This window comes from Lagopus leucura, unplaced genomic scaffold (genome assembly GCF_019238085.1).
Source record: "Lagopus leucura isolate 7727_CA_CO unplaced genomic scaffold, USGS_WTPT01 Super-Scaffold_100002, whole genome shotgun sequence".
In the NCBI taxonomy this organism is placed as follows: domain Eukaryota; kingdom Metazoa; phylum Chordata; class Aves; order Galliformes; family Phasianidae; genus Lagopus; species Lagopus leucura.
In genome coordinates this window covers 65,485,301-65,500,950 of record NW_024962263.1, presented here as the reverse complement: position 1 = coordinate 65,500,950, position 15,650 = coordinate 65,485,301, and the positions used below count along the sequence as shown (strand labels likewise).

The window sequence follows — 15,650 nt, the reverse complement described above, 5'->3', positions numbered from 1 at the left end:
AGCCTTTGCTGTTTGCTCCTCTTTGGACCTCTCTCCCCTCCCAGTATAGGTTGACTGAAAGCAAGACAAGTGGGAAAGCAATGGCAGTGCAGGATTACAGGCACTCCCAGGTTAATTTCATACTCACACAATTATATGAATTATTAGGTTTGGGGATTTTGCCTCTTAAGAACCATACCTGCAGTCAGTCCTTGGAAGCCAGTTATGTCCATATGTCCATGTAGAGAATGCTACAGAGTGGTCGCTGTTTCTTTCTTGCTCACTAACTCTTACCCCTAGGAAAAGGTTGCAGTTATGAGACAGCTAAAGTTAGCAGATCAATAAAGAAACTACATTCTTGTGATGTGCTGTCTTCTTTATTATTATTGTTTTGACAACTTACTCACAGATTCACAAAGTTCAGCAGTTGGTAGTGGGTTACCAAGTCATTCATTAGTGCAAATTCATAAGGTTCAACTGTATGACATTTTAGTCCTCTGAACTGTAGGGTTCACTTCTGTTGCCCTGCTTTTGACTTCTTTCAAGCTTCCTCCACTTCTAACCTGTAAGCCATAATTTTGGTGCTATTACACTCGAGATAACGATGTATTTATGAAAACGGCTTTGCAGAAGATATGTGGTGTAGTATGAAAATCTTTCAAATATTAGTTGTTGAAACTCTTAGTGAAAGTTCATGTAAGATAGTGCTTTCGTTGGGCCAGGTGCAGTACCACTGTTATCAAAGCTACATACAGCTTAGCAGCTCCACAGTAAACTGTGCCATTTTGAATACAAAGCCTCCAGAGAATCCAGTCTGTAGAAAAATAAAGGTTTGGCAGAATTCAGTGAATTCAGATGCTGTATCGGAAAGATACAAGAACAGATATAGCTGTTTTTTCTGCGTGTACACTTTTAACAGTGCAATATGATATGTTACAGAAATGTCTTTAATCTTATTTTAAGAAATCATTGTTATGTGTGTACAAAATTCTGTATAAGTTAAATGTAATGGAATTTACAGTTAATATTAAAGCATAATACAAATGGTAGTTTTAAACATTTTATAAGGAAGCACAGTTTGCTAGAAAGTAGCATTTAACAGAATTCACATGAATAAGGTGTCATAACTTTTTTCAAACATCTTTTCAGTTCAGCAAATGCCCTCAACACCAAAAAAATAATAACAATAAATTTTGAATCACTGATTACTATGCACGTAGGACAAACTTGGCCTACAGAAAAGAATGACAGGTTCTGGACATAATTCAGGTACATCTGAATTTCTACAGCAACTTAAGAGAAATATGAGTATTTACTACTTCAAAATAGTTTTAACTGTGCAAAGCTTATGTCAATTTAATTTTATTTGGGTTTACTAGATCCAATAACAGAAACTGAACATGAGCATAGAAAGCAGCGAAGTTCACATTACCTTTCGTCTACCCTTATATCTCAGTTCACATTAATAACTATGAAGCTGTGAAAAACACATCACAGGTTGAAAAAAAATAAAAAACCTGTAAGACAACAGACCAAGGAGAAAATGTGTAATAGTTTCTCTTTTATTATTATTTTTTCTTTGAAGATTACCTAACATCCTCGTGGTAATAACCCAAGGCAATATGTAAACAAATTTCAATGCTGCTCAAATGAATCAAAATATTCTGTTCAGCTCCTACAACAAGTCAGAACAGTGGCACCAATTCTTTTCAACATTAAATCACATTCATCTTATTGTACATTACTCTTGTGCAAGTAATAAAGGCTTTATTAATGACCTTGGCTACATCAGTGTAGTAAAGAGAGATATATCAGCTATTAATGTATTTTAAAAAATTAAACTGACAGAACATCATATTCTGTCGTCTCAAATACCAGCAGCATCTTTCTACATATTTAGGATACGTTTGGCCTAAGCCTTTAACACCTTTTAGAACAGCCATGCAATAAAACAAACTTGGAGATGTTTCTTAAGAGAGAACACAGAGCAGTTTAAACATTTTTCTAAATAACAAAGCCAAGATAAAGCAAATCCAGGCCCTTTTAAATGGCTGCAACTTTTCATACACTTAAAGCTCTATAAAACTAGAGCTTATTAGTATATATATTTATATTTTTAATATATATTTTAAATAAGACTCTTGTCTGCTTTCAACATTTAGGAGGGATTTTTCTGGTCTTTTGGAAGGGCAATAAATAAAAGTAGAAAAGGCTGAACTGTTTTGCATATCTTTGTGGAAGAACGGAGAACAATTCTACTTTTAGAGTTCCAGAAAGATCACTGTACAGAACAAAAAGCTTATATACAATTAAGTGTGCAATTTTAGTTGGCTGAGCCTTTTAATATGCAAAGTCTCCTTCTGGGCTAGAAGCTGCTTCTACTCTTGACCAAATCCCTCCGTTTCTTCAATGGCAAAGAGCAGCTTCTCTTTCAGTTGTTCGTAGCTTTTGTAGGGTGGCAAATCCAAACGATTAAAACTGAGCATGGGGAAAAAAAGCAACAAAAAAAACCTGTTAAGTTTATCTAAATGCCATACAGAACACTACTTGACTTCTATAGTAGAAGTGTAGCAATTAGAAATGAAGTATCAGTTAATGCTATTTCCCCTCCTTAACATTTCTATGAACAGAAAAAACAAAGTTTTAAATCAATGCATTTTGAAACAAAAGGCTGGTATCACATCAGATTAAGAAACAGATCTTAACAGATCTTAAGACCTTTACTCCTAAGAGGAAATGTTTGCCAAGAAATTTAATTTGATACATCTCCAAATTCCAGCAGCAGCACAAAAAGGCCAAAGCCTTATCCTTTCTACACGTGCCTGGAAATAAGTTTTAACTTTTCCTTAAGCTTGGCTCCAAAAAGCCTCTGCCACAATTCTGTTTCATTCTGTGTCTTCCCAAAGTTATCTTCCTGATAGCAGTTTTAAAAGTGCAATGAATATTAATGTCACAAGGTTGCAGTAGCAAAATATAAGATTAAGTTCTCTGTACTGGCATGTCAGAGCAATCAAAACTGAAGACAGAAATGATTCAAATTACATTTCTTTTGATTTGATAAATGATAAAAGACCAGAATAGAGAAACCCCGAAAGTTTACAGAAAGTTTACAAGTAACAACTTACCAAGTGTGACTTCTTGGTAACCAAGTTTCCTTACCAACTTTTTCAATGCAGAATTTCTGAGGACCATTACTTCCTAGAAAATAAAATTAAAATAACCGTAATCTGTTCCTTTGAGGTAACACACAGGACATCTGTTGGACATAAAACAATCCAGATAAAGCACTCAAAAATTGTCAGGTGCTACCTGTTACATGAATATGAATACTCTGCTAATAGAAATAAGCTTATTTCCAAGTCATTTATAAAGTTATTCCATGTGATTTCTCACATAAAAGACCTGCTAGAACCAAGCTGATGTACAAGAAGTTCCTGGCATCCACTTGCAGCCTGGTTCATTTGCAAATGGAACAGTTACAGTCTGAAAGTTTGGGTCATTCTTCACTTACCCATAAGTTCAGCAAATCCACCCAGAGGCAATCGACAAGTGCCAGTGACAAACTGCAGAAGTCGCATGCGAACCTCGTTGTCTGTCTCTTTTACAAACTAGGTACAGAGATTCAAATTTAGTAAAAAAACTTGGACAAAGCTGGAGAGAACAAAACTTACAAGACTGTTGAAAACACACAATTCCATTTCAAAAGAAACTTTGAGAAAAGCTCATCTGTCTCCATTTCTGTAAAATTGAGGGTGGGGGAAAAAAGACAGTGATTTCACATTATATGCACTATTGACTGTTACAACATGAAAGCTGGCAACAGCTATCAGCAAAGTATGAGGAGTTTTTATTTCTTTCTAAAGCACTAAAACACAATGATCATGAATCTTTCAGTAATGAGCTTAATCAGTTTTTTTTTCCTGAGAAATTGTATCCTTGGAATCTTCCATTGCACTGAACACATAGATAAGCTAAAAGTAATTGATTTGTATCATCTTTAGAGGAACTTTATCAAAAGCCTATCTAAAATTGTGATTTATCACAAGACAGGAAATGCTTAGCTGGGAGTTTCCTCTTGGGAAATTCATAGCTCCTGAGAGCCTGTTGTTTTGCTTGTCGTTTGTTTTTCTGAAAATAATTCTTAGCTAACGCAATTAAAATGTGAGTTATAATTGGTTAGCACTAGACTGCCACAGTTAATATGACGATAATCATAAATAATATGTGGCATTTCTGATGTACTCGACATTATGAACATTTAGAAGGTAGATCACTGCCAACAATACAAAAAAACTGTACTGTAATACAGTCAGTTAAAAGGACGTGATATAAAAATAAGTATCTGTGATTCAGCCATTCAAATTTGATGCAGGTATCTCACTGCTATTTCCCACCCTACACTATGCTCCCTCAAGAACTCCTTTGTTTCTCAGAAAATAAAAAAGAAAGGAATAAGTGAGAGCCTTCATTCAGATGGCATCCCTCCCCTTTATATGCCATTTGTGTTAGAAAACAGAGTAAAATGCCAAAGTTGGAACTTCTACTGATCAATATACCTGCCAGAACCACATGATCTGCTTGCTATTCCTCGTATAATGACGATAAACAGTGTTCCTTTGCCAGTCTGCTAAATCTACTTCTTGCATACCACAGAGCATAACCTACAAAAGACAAGGATACTTGACAATGTACACAGCTACACACAGAAATTAAGAGTTGCTTTAGTATCTTGTATGAGACATGTTAACAAAAACATCAATTCTTGTTCCAAACAAAGGACTGGCAATTTTTTTCAATCTTATGCCAAAGTCTGCGGAACTCCAAAATTGTTTGTGCTTTTACGTGATCTAAAAGTTTACATATTGGAAACTGAGATTTCTTCCAATTACTAACTCAATAATAAAACATACAGCCTTTCCCATAAAAGGAAGTTCAATGTTAACCAGGATGATACCTCTCACATTAAAATCTTGCCTCGTATTCCAAGATGATGACAATTACATTGCTACTACTACTACTACAAGATAAAACACACTGCAAAGTTTAAGTTCATAAAATATTCACTATTAGAAGCAATGAAAGCTGAAAATCCTAAAGGCAAAGCCTCCTGAAAAAAAAAAAAAAAAAAAAAACTTTCAAAACACTGCTCATTATAAACAGGCAGCCTTGGCAAGTCTCTCAGTAATAAATAAACCTGCTACTTCAAAGCCTTTTGTTCCTGCTTCAAATCAGAACCCTAACAGCACACATAGATTAGGCTGACTTTTAAGAAAGCTGTGTGTGCAACTGATACTTGTTATTTGCCCTCAGGCTGTGCACTAAGGATCTACAAAATTACTATCAAACCTTGTTGGTTCCTACAGCTTTATGTCCTGAAGTGTAATAATCCCAGAATCTACCACAGATTATGCACATCAAACCAAGCAATCACCAGAATCACACACCAGAATCAACTCCAGTGCCACCTGTTAAAAGGCTGTCCTCTAGAGGGAAAAGTTTTCTAAAACAAATTGATCCATCTGTGATCTCATATTCCGATTCTTTCATAGAAGCTTGCAAAACACAGTCAAAATGGAAGAAAGAATCTAAAATTCACATCCACTGGACAATGCAAAGCCCAGATTCAATAAAGATACTGTCTTGCGATATACCCTTACTTGTCTTATTGAATTCTCCATGTCCCACAGGGTATAAAATGTAAGGGGCCACAAGTAATAAATTCAAGCTGCGTATCTATTTATTCATTCTACTTTTGCAAAAGGTAAGAATGTTGAACAGAAAACCTCACCTCCAGCTCTTTTTCATCAAAGTAGTGTAGCCACTGTAGTGGAACAACTTCATTAAAACCATCAAGAAAAGCTTTGGTTTGTTCTCTAACTCCCCGAGAAAATCGCCACTCAGCCATGAGCCTGGGATGGGAAAAAAGAAAAAAAATAAACATCAATTAGCACTCAATATAAAGAAGTTGAAACGTACATAATTATGTATGTGGCCCAGTGAGGCAACATTCCCTCCTATTTTACTTTCTCACACTGTACGAATCTGCAGCCTACAAAGAAGTTAGCATAGTGATACTATCACAAATCTCCAAGTTCAAACGACAGTAACAACAGCAGGATGTTATTTACGTTCCCATTCAACAAAAAAGATTTATTACTATAAATCTTTCATTCAATCTAAATTCAGTAATTATTTCATGATAATGATGGTACTTTAGCACTGATTTTATTATGGCAAAATTTGCTTTTGCTTTGAAGTGTATAATTCTAGCATTTCAGTGGACAAAAAGAACGATTTCTACTAATTTTAAAATATAAGCAGCAGTGCTACTGCAGTATAAATAGCTATAACTATGGTTCCCAACACTTCCAGCTTCAGCAAGGAGTTGTCATTTTCTGTTCTGAATATCTGACTTATGCTAAGATTCAGAAGAAAGAGGTAACATGTTTTTTTCAAGTTTCAACTAAAATAGTCAAGCCATTTCTGAGTATAAGAAAGTAACAGTAAATATAGGTAGATACTATAGAAACTATTTCACTGCAAAACTAAAGACTACTAATTTAAGGTGTGAACTTTATGTACAGCATGGAACACATGCTTTATCACAGAAAAACATCTCTGTACATGCTCTTCAGAGATCACTCAAGTTGATCAGAAAGAGGATCAAAACAAAAGACAGTCATAGAGAAGAAGCAGGAAAGAGCAGTACAACAAAACAAAGACAAAAAACAGTTTAAGTCACACCACATTGTGCCACGCTATACACCATCCTCAATTTGAAGTTACCACAGTGACAATTTTGAAATCTTCTGTCAAATACACTTCTTTCCATTATGAGAAATTAATTAAAATAGGTTTGCTCATTTTCAATTTCAGCTGTTCACTCATTACATGTATAATAACAGTAGTAATGATATAAGTCCTCATCGTCTTGGTTTTTTGGGTTTTTTTGGGGGGGGGAGGAGGTTGGAAGGGAAGGCAGGAGGTTTTGTGGCATGGGAGAAATGGGAGGAAAGGGAAAATGAGCAAAGAGGAAAAACCACCAAGATGCCACAAGTAATAAATTCAAGCTGCCTATCCATTTATTCATTCTACTTTTGCAAAAGGTAAAAGTGCTGAACAGAAAATCTCATCTCCAGCTCTTTTTCATCAGTGTAGCCACTGTAATGGAACAACTTAGACAGCATTTCAATAATAACAATGCTGAGCCCAAAAATATTAAAGCAACAGTCAAAACATGAAACACTTTCTTTGAAATCTAAGCCTTCCTACCCGATATACTCTTCTTTGTTCTCCTCAGTTACCAAGATATTGGAACCTCCTGATTTCAGCTCATGTGAGGTTACTTTTCCTAAAAGCTCCATATCCACACAGAAGTACATTTCCAAGTTACACTCTTCAATGTTATTATCCCTGAAGGAATGAAAAGAAAGAAAAACACAACAGGTTACAATGAATACTAAAACAGAGAAATTCATAAAAATTCCAAAAGAAAGAAATCTACAAACCTTATCCAAATTAGTGAGTTGTAAAATTCAGTATCGATAGATTCTAGATCCTTAATAGTAAGTTTCTTGCTCAGCATTCGTTTGTAGAAAGGCAAAGAAAAACCGGTGTCAATAAATTTCCCATGAAACAATGCCTGTTGAAACAGAAAAAGAAAGTCTGTTCAGCTTTTACTGAATTACTGCATTGCTGGACTTGTATTCTTTTCTTTTCTCCTTCAAGTGATAAAAAGCAGAAGTAGCAGCTTTGTACTTCAACAAATAAACAAAAACAATGTTACATTAAGTGAGTGCTAAGTTTAATTGACAAAATTTATTCAAGTGTACAATAAAAAAAGCATTTCACAAAAGGATATAGCCATTTTATGAGGAAATTGCTATGTTTCCTCCTTATTATGTGGATAGGTATGTATGCCAAGCGTTACTTAATCCTACTTGAGTATGTTTTTTGATCCTACCTGAATACTACTGACCATCTTCACTACGTGCATACATCCTGCAAAATCATCCTTTACACAATGCTACTGCAGCTTGTAAAAACAATTAAAAATGCAATTGATGTTTCTGAAAGAGCTTTCAGAATCACCTTCTTTGTGGGAAAAAAGAGAAATTAGACTCTTCCTATCAAAAATCACACTACAAAAATGCCTCACTACATACACACACACAATGTGACCCAGTTAGCAGCACTGAATCACAATATTATGCAAACATCACTGCATGCACACAGTATTAACCTCTATACAGACTCAGTTCTTCTGAAAGCTGATATTTTCACAGTAGTACCTGTATTCTATTAGTTTTTCTCACTCTAATCCACTATACATTCTTTACTGAAATACCTCTTAAAAATCAGAATCAGAGAATCACAGAATGGCTTGGGTTGGAAGGGACTCCAAGAATCATGAAGTTCCAACTCTCCTGTTACAGGCATGGTTACCAGCCACTAGATCAAGTACTAGATCAGACTGCCCAGGGCCCCATGTACCCTGGCCTGTTTAAAACCTCCAGGGACGAGGCTTCCACAACCTCTCTGGGCAATCTGTTCCAGCACCTCACCATTATCTCAGTAGAAAACTTCCCCTGACATCTCTCTTCCTTCAGTTTAAAACCATTTCTCCTTGTCCTATCACTGTCCAGAGGTCTCCATAAAAAGTTCATTTCCCTCATCTTTATAAACTCCCTTTAAATATTAGAAGGCTGCAATGAGGTCTCCTCACAGCCTTCTCTTTTCCAGGCTGAACAAGCCCAGTTCCTTCAGCCTGTCTCCACAGGAGAGGTGCTCCAGCCTCTGGATCACCTTTGTGGCCCTCCTCTGGACCCTCTGCAAAAGCTCCATATCTTTCCTGTGTTGGGAGCTTGGACGCAGTACTCCAGAGGGGGCCTCATGAGAGTAGAATAGAGGGGGACAATCACCCCCCCTTACCCTGCTGGCTACTTCTCTTTTGATGGAACTCAGCCTTCTGGGTTGCAAATACATTCTAAATCTTTCTAAAAATAGGCTGCAGTAAGGCATTTATTGCTTGACTCTCCTTAAAGCTGAAATATTAAGAAAAAGAACCAGCGTAACAGCCCATTTTCTCCAGAAAAAGATAACATTCCATTTGATTGCACTACATTCTCATTTCTCCTCTCAGGATTACCCTAGCATGCATAAAGACATGAGGCCTTTTTTTGTTTGTTTGCTTTTAAACTAGTCTAGAATTCTCATGGAAGAGTGAACTGGTAGAACTGGACAAAATAAACACTGAGTGCATTATCCAGCCATATGATTTCCTGTTGTTTGTTTTGTATTGTTTTTGTAAAAGTACAGTCTTAAATCATCTCGTTTAATAGCTACGGTAATCTTACAGCAAACATCATAATTGTAGCACGCAGATATCAACTGCCATTTAACAATTTTGGTTTGTTAAGAGTAATGCAAGTAAGAGAGTAACACGGAGTAATGCAAGACATATATTTACATTTAACTCCACTGCAGTCAAAAAGGTCAGTGGCTATTTCAACACTTAAAGTCAAGTGAAGTTTTTATGGTCTGAAAGCAGCAAGTCTTCTAGAATTCCGAGACAAGCAGAAGCTGTAACTGCACTTATTACAACCATCTAGAATCCTTAAAATGATTCACATTTAGGTTATTGCTTGAGCTATTTTAAGCCATTAGAAGGTATTCCAGGAAGTAGAGCAGTTAGTGCCATTCAAAACTTGAAACTATGTACATTAGGCACTATTATACTAGTCTCTCTTTTTCTTAGAGAATTTAAAATGAAAATATCAAACTGTTTCAAGAAAGAATAGTTTGACTTTTAATGACTTTAAATACTTGAATTAAATTCTCATTATAGAAGAGGTAGATTTCTCAATTAAAAAGCATTTATATGATGCATATGAACAAAAATCGCTACAAAAATAAACAGAATTTGACTCTAGCACATAATTTGCTTTACCACATCTTCCTGCTAAATGGCACTGCAGTTTCCTCTATCTCTAGATGAAAGGATATGTTATAGCAAAACTCCATTAGAGATACTAGGCTCAGTGATACGAGAAGAAATGATATAACATCTCTGTTTAGCTTATAGCTTTAAGAAAAACATAATGGCAGTGATTCGGGATGCTATAAACTCCCCAGCAAGCTTCTGCTTTTCCATGTATGTGACCTCTGAACCTCAATTTAAACACATATTTGGATACAATGTACTTGCAAAACATTTTTAACACATTTTTAACGCATTAACATACTGACACGCACCAAGTCTAACTGAGGAACCTTTTTACAAAAATATTAGTCACATTTGTCAGAGCATCAGTATTCAGGCAATAAGACAATTGTTTACATGAAGAACACACACCTAATTGACAAGATTAAAATGTTATTTTGAATTTCATATTCATTTCCATCACCATCCCAGGAAAATGCAGCATTTAAGAAACATAACACTCAGGAAACGTTTCAGGTGGACTTGCTTAAATTAAAACTGTAAAAATAATACCATTCAGAAATAATTGTATAAATACAAGAAACAATAAAACTTTAAAAGTCTAACCTACCATGGCAATAAAACGACCAATGAAACAGAAATATGAAAGATGGTCAGGATTGATTGTTGACGCTGGATTTATCTGTAGGCAATAGTTGCTCTTGCCAGCATATTCAAATAGGCAGTACATAGGGTTCAGTACTTCATGGGAGAGCAAGAAAAACCATTCTCTATGGAAAAAAAAACAACAGGTATACATATAAAAACCATCAAATACACACACACACACACACACACACACACATCTTTATCACCATTCCCTTTAAGCATCTAATGAAATGGTCAAAATAAATGCAAATTTGGAAAAATAATGTTAACAGTGTTGTATTACAGCCATAGAAAAATATAAAGCTTTATGCACTTTTAAAATATAAAAACTATCCATCCATAAAAACTATAATGCTACAGAGTCACCATTTTCAGCTCTTAGAAATGATTGTTCTCTCCCTGAACACATTCTCATAGCATAGGTTTTAGCTGCCCAGGAGTTACACAGAATCCACCCTCACCATGCCTGCTTTACTGCATGTGATTCAAATCTCTATTTAAAAAGTTCTGAACAATCCAAGTAAAATTAAACATCATCTTATTTACGTTCCCAGTCTGTCAGCAAAACAGACACTGAGTTATAGCAATTTAACAAATTACTGTGCATCAGTTAAGCCAACAGGACACAAAGATATGAAATACTTTTTTGTTGAGGCTTAATACATTTCATTCCCTGGTTTCATAGATTCCAACTCAGCTGACCTGAAATTATAATAAGCTGCAGGCTTGGGGTGGAGTGGCTGGAAGGCAGCTTAGAGGAAATGGACCTGGGGGGAATGATTGATGCTCGGCTGAATATGAGCCAGCAGTGTGCCCGGGTGGCCCAAGAAGGCCAATGGCATCCTGGTTTGTATCAGAAACAGTGGTGCCAGTAGGAACAGGGAAGCGATTGTCCCCAAGTACTCGGCTCTGGTGAGGCCGCACCTTGAGTACTGTGTCCAGTTCTGGGCCCCTCACTGAAAGAAAGACACTGAGGCCCTGGAACGTGTTCAAAGAAGGGCAACAAAGCTGGTGAGGGGTCTGGAACACAGGCCATATGAGGAGGGGCTGAAGGAGCTGGGAATGTTCAGCCTGGAGAAGAGGAGGCTCAGGGGAGACCTCATTGCTCTCTGTAACTACCTGAAGGGAGGTTGTAGTGAGCTTGAGTCGGCCTCTTCTCTCTTGCAACTAGTGATAGAACCAGAGGGAATGGCTTCAAACTGGGTCAGGGGAGATTTAGAGAATGAGAGGTTTGCAGGTGTGTTTCTCCTAACAGTTCAGTGAAATTTAAGTAATGGATCACAACTTGATAAAATATGCTTCTAACTCAAAAGCTATTTAGAAAGAATAACAGAGAAAGGCCGCTAGGATAAAACAGCCCTAATTGGGTTCTGTGCATCTTCTAATAAGCACAAGAATGTTGTACACTATTTTATGCAAGTTTTTTACTGAGACAATTATATTAACTCTGTACAGCAGTATCAAATTTAATAAGCTTTTAAATTATATCACAGCCAGACAACAAGAAAAGAAACAAATCAGTCGTCAGCAAGAAATTTGTAGAAGCAACATCTTTTTCATGTTAACAGCTAGAACTAGCCACAGGATAAAGAATTCAGATTGGTCCTGCCAAACAAGGTAAAAATCTGGAGGGAACACACACAGAGTTTAGCCAGCTAAAAGACAGGATGATTAATCAGGTGCATTGGCTTTCAATACTTGCGTTAACACAGCACTGCATTAGCAAGTCAGTACGTGAGTACTTATTTAAGAACTCTCAGCTGAATTACAAGGAGATCCTTGCTGTTTCTTACTTCACATCCCATGTCTTGGGCAAGATTTATTACAAAATCTATGGAATTTTACTACTTGCATATTTCTTTTCTTAATTTATTCTGCCATACTTTGTGACTGATATCTTCAAGTTCAATTATTTTTCTTTGGAGTATTTCTGTTCCTCTGGAACAGGTTACTTGAACTCTCCTGGTTCCCAGCTTAAGCCTAGGGTCAACATCATAGGAACGCCAAACAAAACAAAACTCATGGAAAATAATAATAATAATAATAATTTCTTCCTGCAGTACTCAAAAAATTTTTTATAATATTGTAATTCAGAAATATAAGCACACACATATCCAAAAAAAGCTCAATGTTCAAAAAAAAGGTTTCCTTACTTACTTACAAATACTGCACATTTTAACAGAGTAAGTTAGCTGGAAACAGAACAAAACCAAAACATAACTCATTTTAAAAGAGGAAAAAAAAAAAAACCCACAAACAAACAAACAAACAAACACAGCAAAGAAAATCTCTATCACCTACCACTAGATCTAGTTCTGTGGACCCACAGTGGTAACTGACATTTTCATCCTACTAGCAGCACCTCAGTCAAGTAACTGGCTGCAGCAGTCAGTGGTTATCCACTATATGGACAATAAAGGAAATGCACTTTACCTGATTTTCTTGTTCAAATTCTTTTGAATCCACTTCATATTCTAGAAAAACTTGTGCTCTAGCTTTTGGGTATTCCTAAACAGCCTGCAAAGTCCTCCACCATTACTGCACGCCTGCACTGCTCTCTCCTAGCTCACTGCCATCCTGCTCATATCATCCCCTAACCTGGTATTTGTCTGTTTGATTTTTTCCTAAATAAGCAAAAATTATGTACTCCACAATCCCTATTTTCAACAAAGCTGAACTTTATGGTAGAAACTTTCTGAAATAACTCTGTCTAGAGAAATTTATTGGCTCCAAAAAACTAAAATCCAATGTAAGCATCAGTCTTTGTCAATGAACAGAAGTGAGATCATAGTTTTACTAATATAATTTGTACTCATAACAATTGCCAGAGCTGCTAGTTCTACCTCCTTAATACATTAAGGGGAGCTAGAGAACTAACCAAGACAAGACTGTAAAAGCAAGCAGTTACTTTCTGAATAGAATGACATTAGAAATCAAGATTAGAATGTCATAAAAAAAAGAGGGAAAAATAACACTTCCAAATAAATTTTATTTTACCTTGCCAATCCACCATAATCCAATCCTTCTTCTCCTCTGAATATAACATATAATCTTCTCCTCAAATCATAGGGTTTTAATGCCATAATCTATGAAACACACAAAATTCAATCTAAATCATAAACAATGTATTTTCAGTGCAATTGCTCCTCCAAATTTAGACTTAATTGTTACAGATATACCATATAGGACAAATGTTTACAAAGATTTGAAAAGCAATTACATCAACTCATAGAACATGCATTCAAGGAACTGAACACAAAAATGCCAACTCAGATTCAAAATCCTTGAGCAACAGATAAGCAAGAGCTTATCTGGAAATTATCACTACACGGTTGCCCTGTTCTTATACTCTTCCAAAGCTATACAATATTTGCCAATCTTAAAGGAAAATTGGCTAAAAAGCTTCTCATCTCACATAGTATAGATTTGGGAGTTTAGACAACTAACTTAAAGACATGATTTCCTCTAATCTAAACTGAAATATACTTTCACTGATAATATACTTTTAGTTTATAGACGACCCTACTAAAAGAGGCTTTGATGGAACAAGGGCAGCAAGCATTTTGATAATCACAGAGAAGAAGGAATATACATTGGCTACAGACTGAAGCTGAAAAACTTCAGCTTATAAACATAACAAATTTTGCGGTCTTACTTGCTGGAAGGAATCCTCAAACAAAGTCTGTCTGGATACATTGATTTTCACATGGCTTGGCAGTGCATTGGACTGTAATCATAAAGTAATAATGTTACAAGGCATAAAATACATTTATGAAAATTCAAAAAGACTCAAAAACTGAGTAATTACTTAATCAGTACCTGACACAAGTAACGGAAATGAGCAAGTTTCCACCTAAAGCTACGCTCATAGGCAATCTGTGGCCCTTTATTTCTGTAAGGGAATATATTTGAGATACATTAACCACACAGATATCAAACAGAACTTTCAACACCAAACAAAAGCTTGCAGATTTCAAAAATGCACAAAAGATTGCAATCATAAGATACGATCACAAATGGAAATTCTTAATATATGTCCCAACTTGTTTTTGTATTATTTCCCAAATAAACAAAATGGTTGGTTGGCCAGTCTTCCTTTCCTCACCATTGCTACACCTTTTTGCTGTTGTTGTTAAAGATATTACTCAATTTAGGAGGGTACAGATTCTGAGGATTTCAAATATCTATCAATTTTGTAAAAATTAAAAGCCAGATAAAGGAAAGACATCTATTATGTTGTATTCACCAAGAGAAAGATTGCAGTATGATCTTAATCACATCATAATCACCAGGGGTTAACATAGGTAATAAAGGCTTCAACTGTTTGTGGAACCAAGAAGAAATTTATAGTACACCAATCTACAGGTTCTTTGGAGGAAATGGCATTGACACATCAAAGGTAAGCTCCGTAAATGCTACTGTACACAAAAGGCATTAAGACAGACACCATCAGCTGGGTCAACACTTCTGATTAACCTATTTAGAAACAGAAGATCTGCAAGTAAAATTTTGACAAGTATTCAGAACTTGTTTGCTTAGCCATTAATATTATTAGAGCGTGTCTAACTATAAGCAACACATCTTACAATCATTTATTGTTTCCACTGAAACTGTTTATTAGTTATATTAGTTGAATTTATGACGTACTAGCTTACCTCACTTCCTTTCTCAATTTACAGTGCAATTACAATCTTCGTATTTGAACGGTGCATAGAAACTACTGAACCTTACAGTAGTACGGTGAAGCGTGGCACAGAGAAATTGACAATTAAAGGTTGAAAATAGGTTTACAAGAAAACAACAGGTTTATAATGTATTGCTCAATTCTAGCTAGAAGCATAGACTGTTTTCTGGTATGCGAAGAACTGCATCACTGAAATGTAACAAATGAAAATGTTAGAAAACACTTTCACATTTCCTCACTTACACAGAAGACTTCCCGGTACGAGGATCATTGAAGGTGGTAGTTCTTGTATTATGATCAACAAAATATCGTACACCTTCTCTAGTGTATCTGATTTCCCAGCCCTCCGGAAGAGGGTCCTCGTTTTGTAAACTGTAGGAAAAAAACAAAGACAGT

The 15,650-nt window shown here is 35.8% G+C and overlaps 1 protein-coding gene across 4 annotated transcripts in view; it reads right to left on the bottom strand.

Annotated features, from left to right (window-relative positions):
• Window positions 1-337: 337 nt before the first annotated feature.
• The window catches only part of WWP1 (WW domain containing E3 ubiquitin protein ligase 1), a 61,690-nt gene continuing 46,377 nt past the window's right edge, over window positions 338-15,650 (bottom strand). For all 4 annotated transcript variants that reach the window (XM_042869159.1, XM_042869162.1, XM_042869161.1 and 1 more), the window contains 12 exons: window positions 15,498-15,626; window positions 14,390-14,462; window positions 14,226-14,297; window positions 13,568-13,656; window positions 10,533-10,692; window positions 7,488-7,621; window positions 7,252-7,392; window positions 5,768-5,888; window positions 4,536-4,640; window positions 3,491-3,587; window positions 3,105-3,177; window positions 338-2,457 (listed from right to left, as the gene is read on the bottom strand). In XM_042869159.1, the coding sequence (XP_042725093.1) occupies window positions 2,358-2,457; window positions 3,105-3,177; window positions 3,491-3,587; window positions 4,536-4,640; window positions 5,768-5,888; window positions 7,252-7,392; window positions 7,488-7,621; window positions 10,533-10,692; window positions 13,568-13,656; window positions 14,226-14,297; window positions 14,390-14,462; window positions 15,498-15,626 (1,294 nt within the window). In that variant the 3' untranslated portion in view covers window positions 338-2,357. The remainder of the gene's footprint in view (window positions 2,458-3,104; window positions 3,178-3,490; window positions 3,588-4,535; window positions 4,641-5,767; window positions 5,889-7,251; window positions 7,393-7,487; window positions 7,622-10,532; window positions 10,693-13,567; window positions 13,657-14,225; window positions 14,298-14,389; window positions 14,463-15,497; window positions 15,627-15,650) is intronic.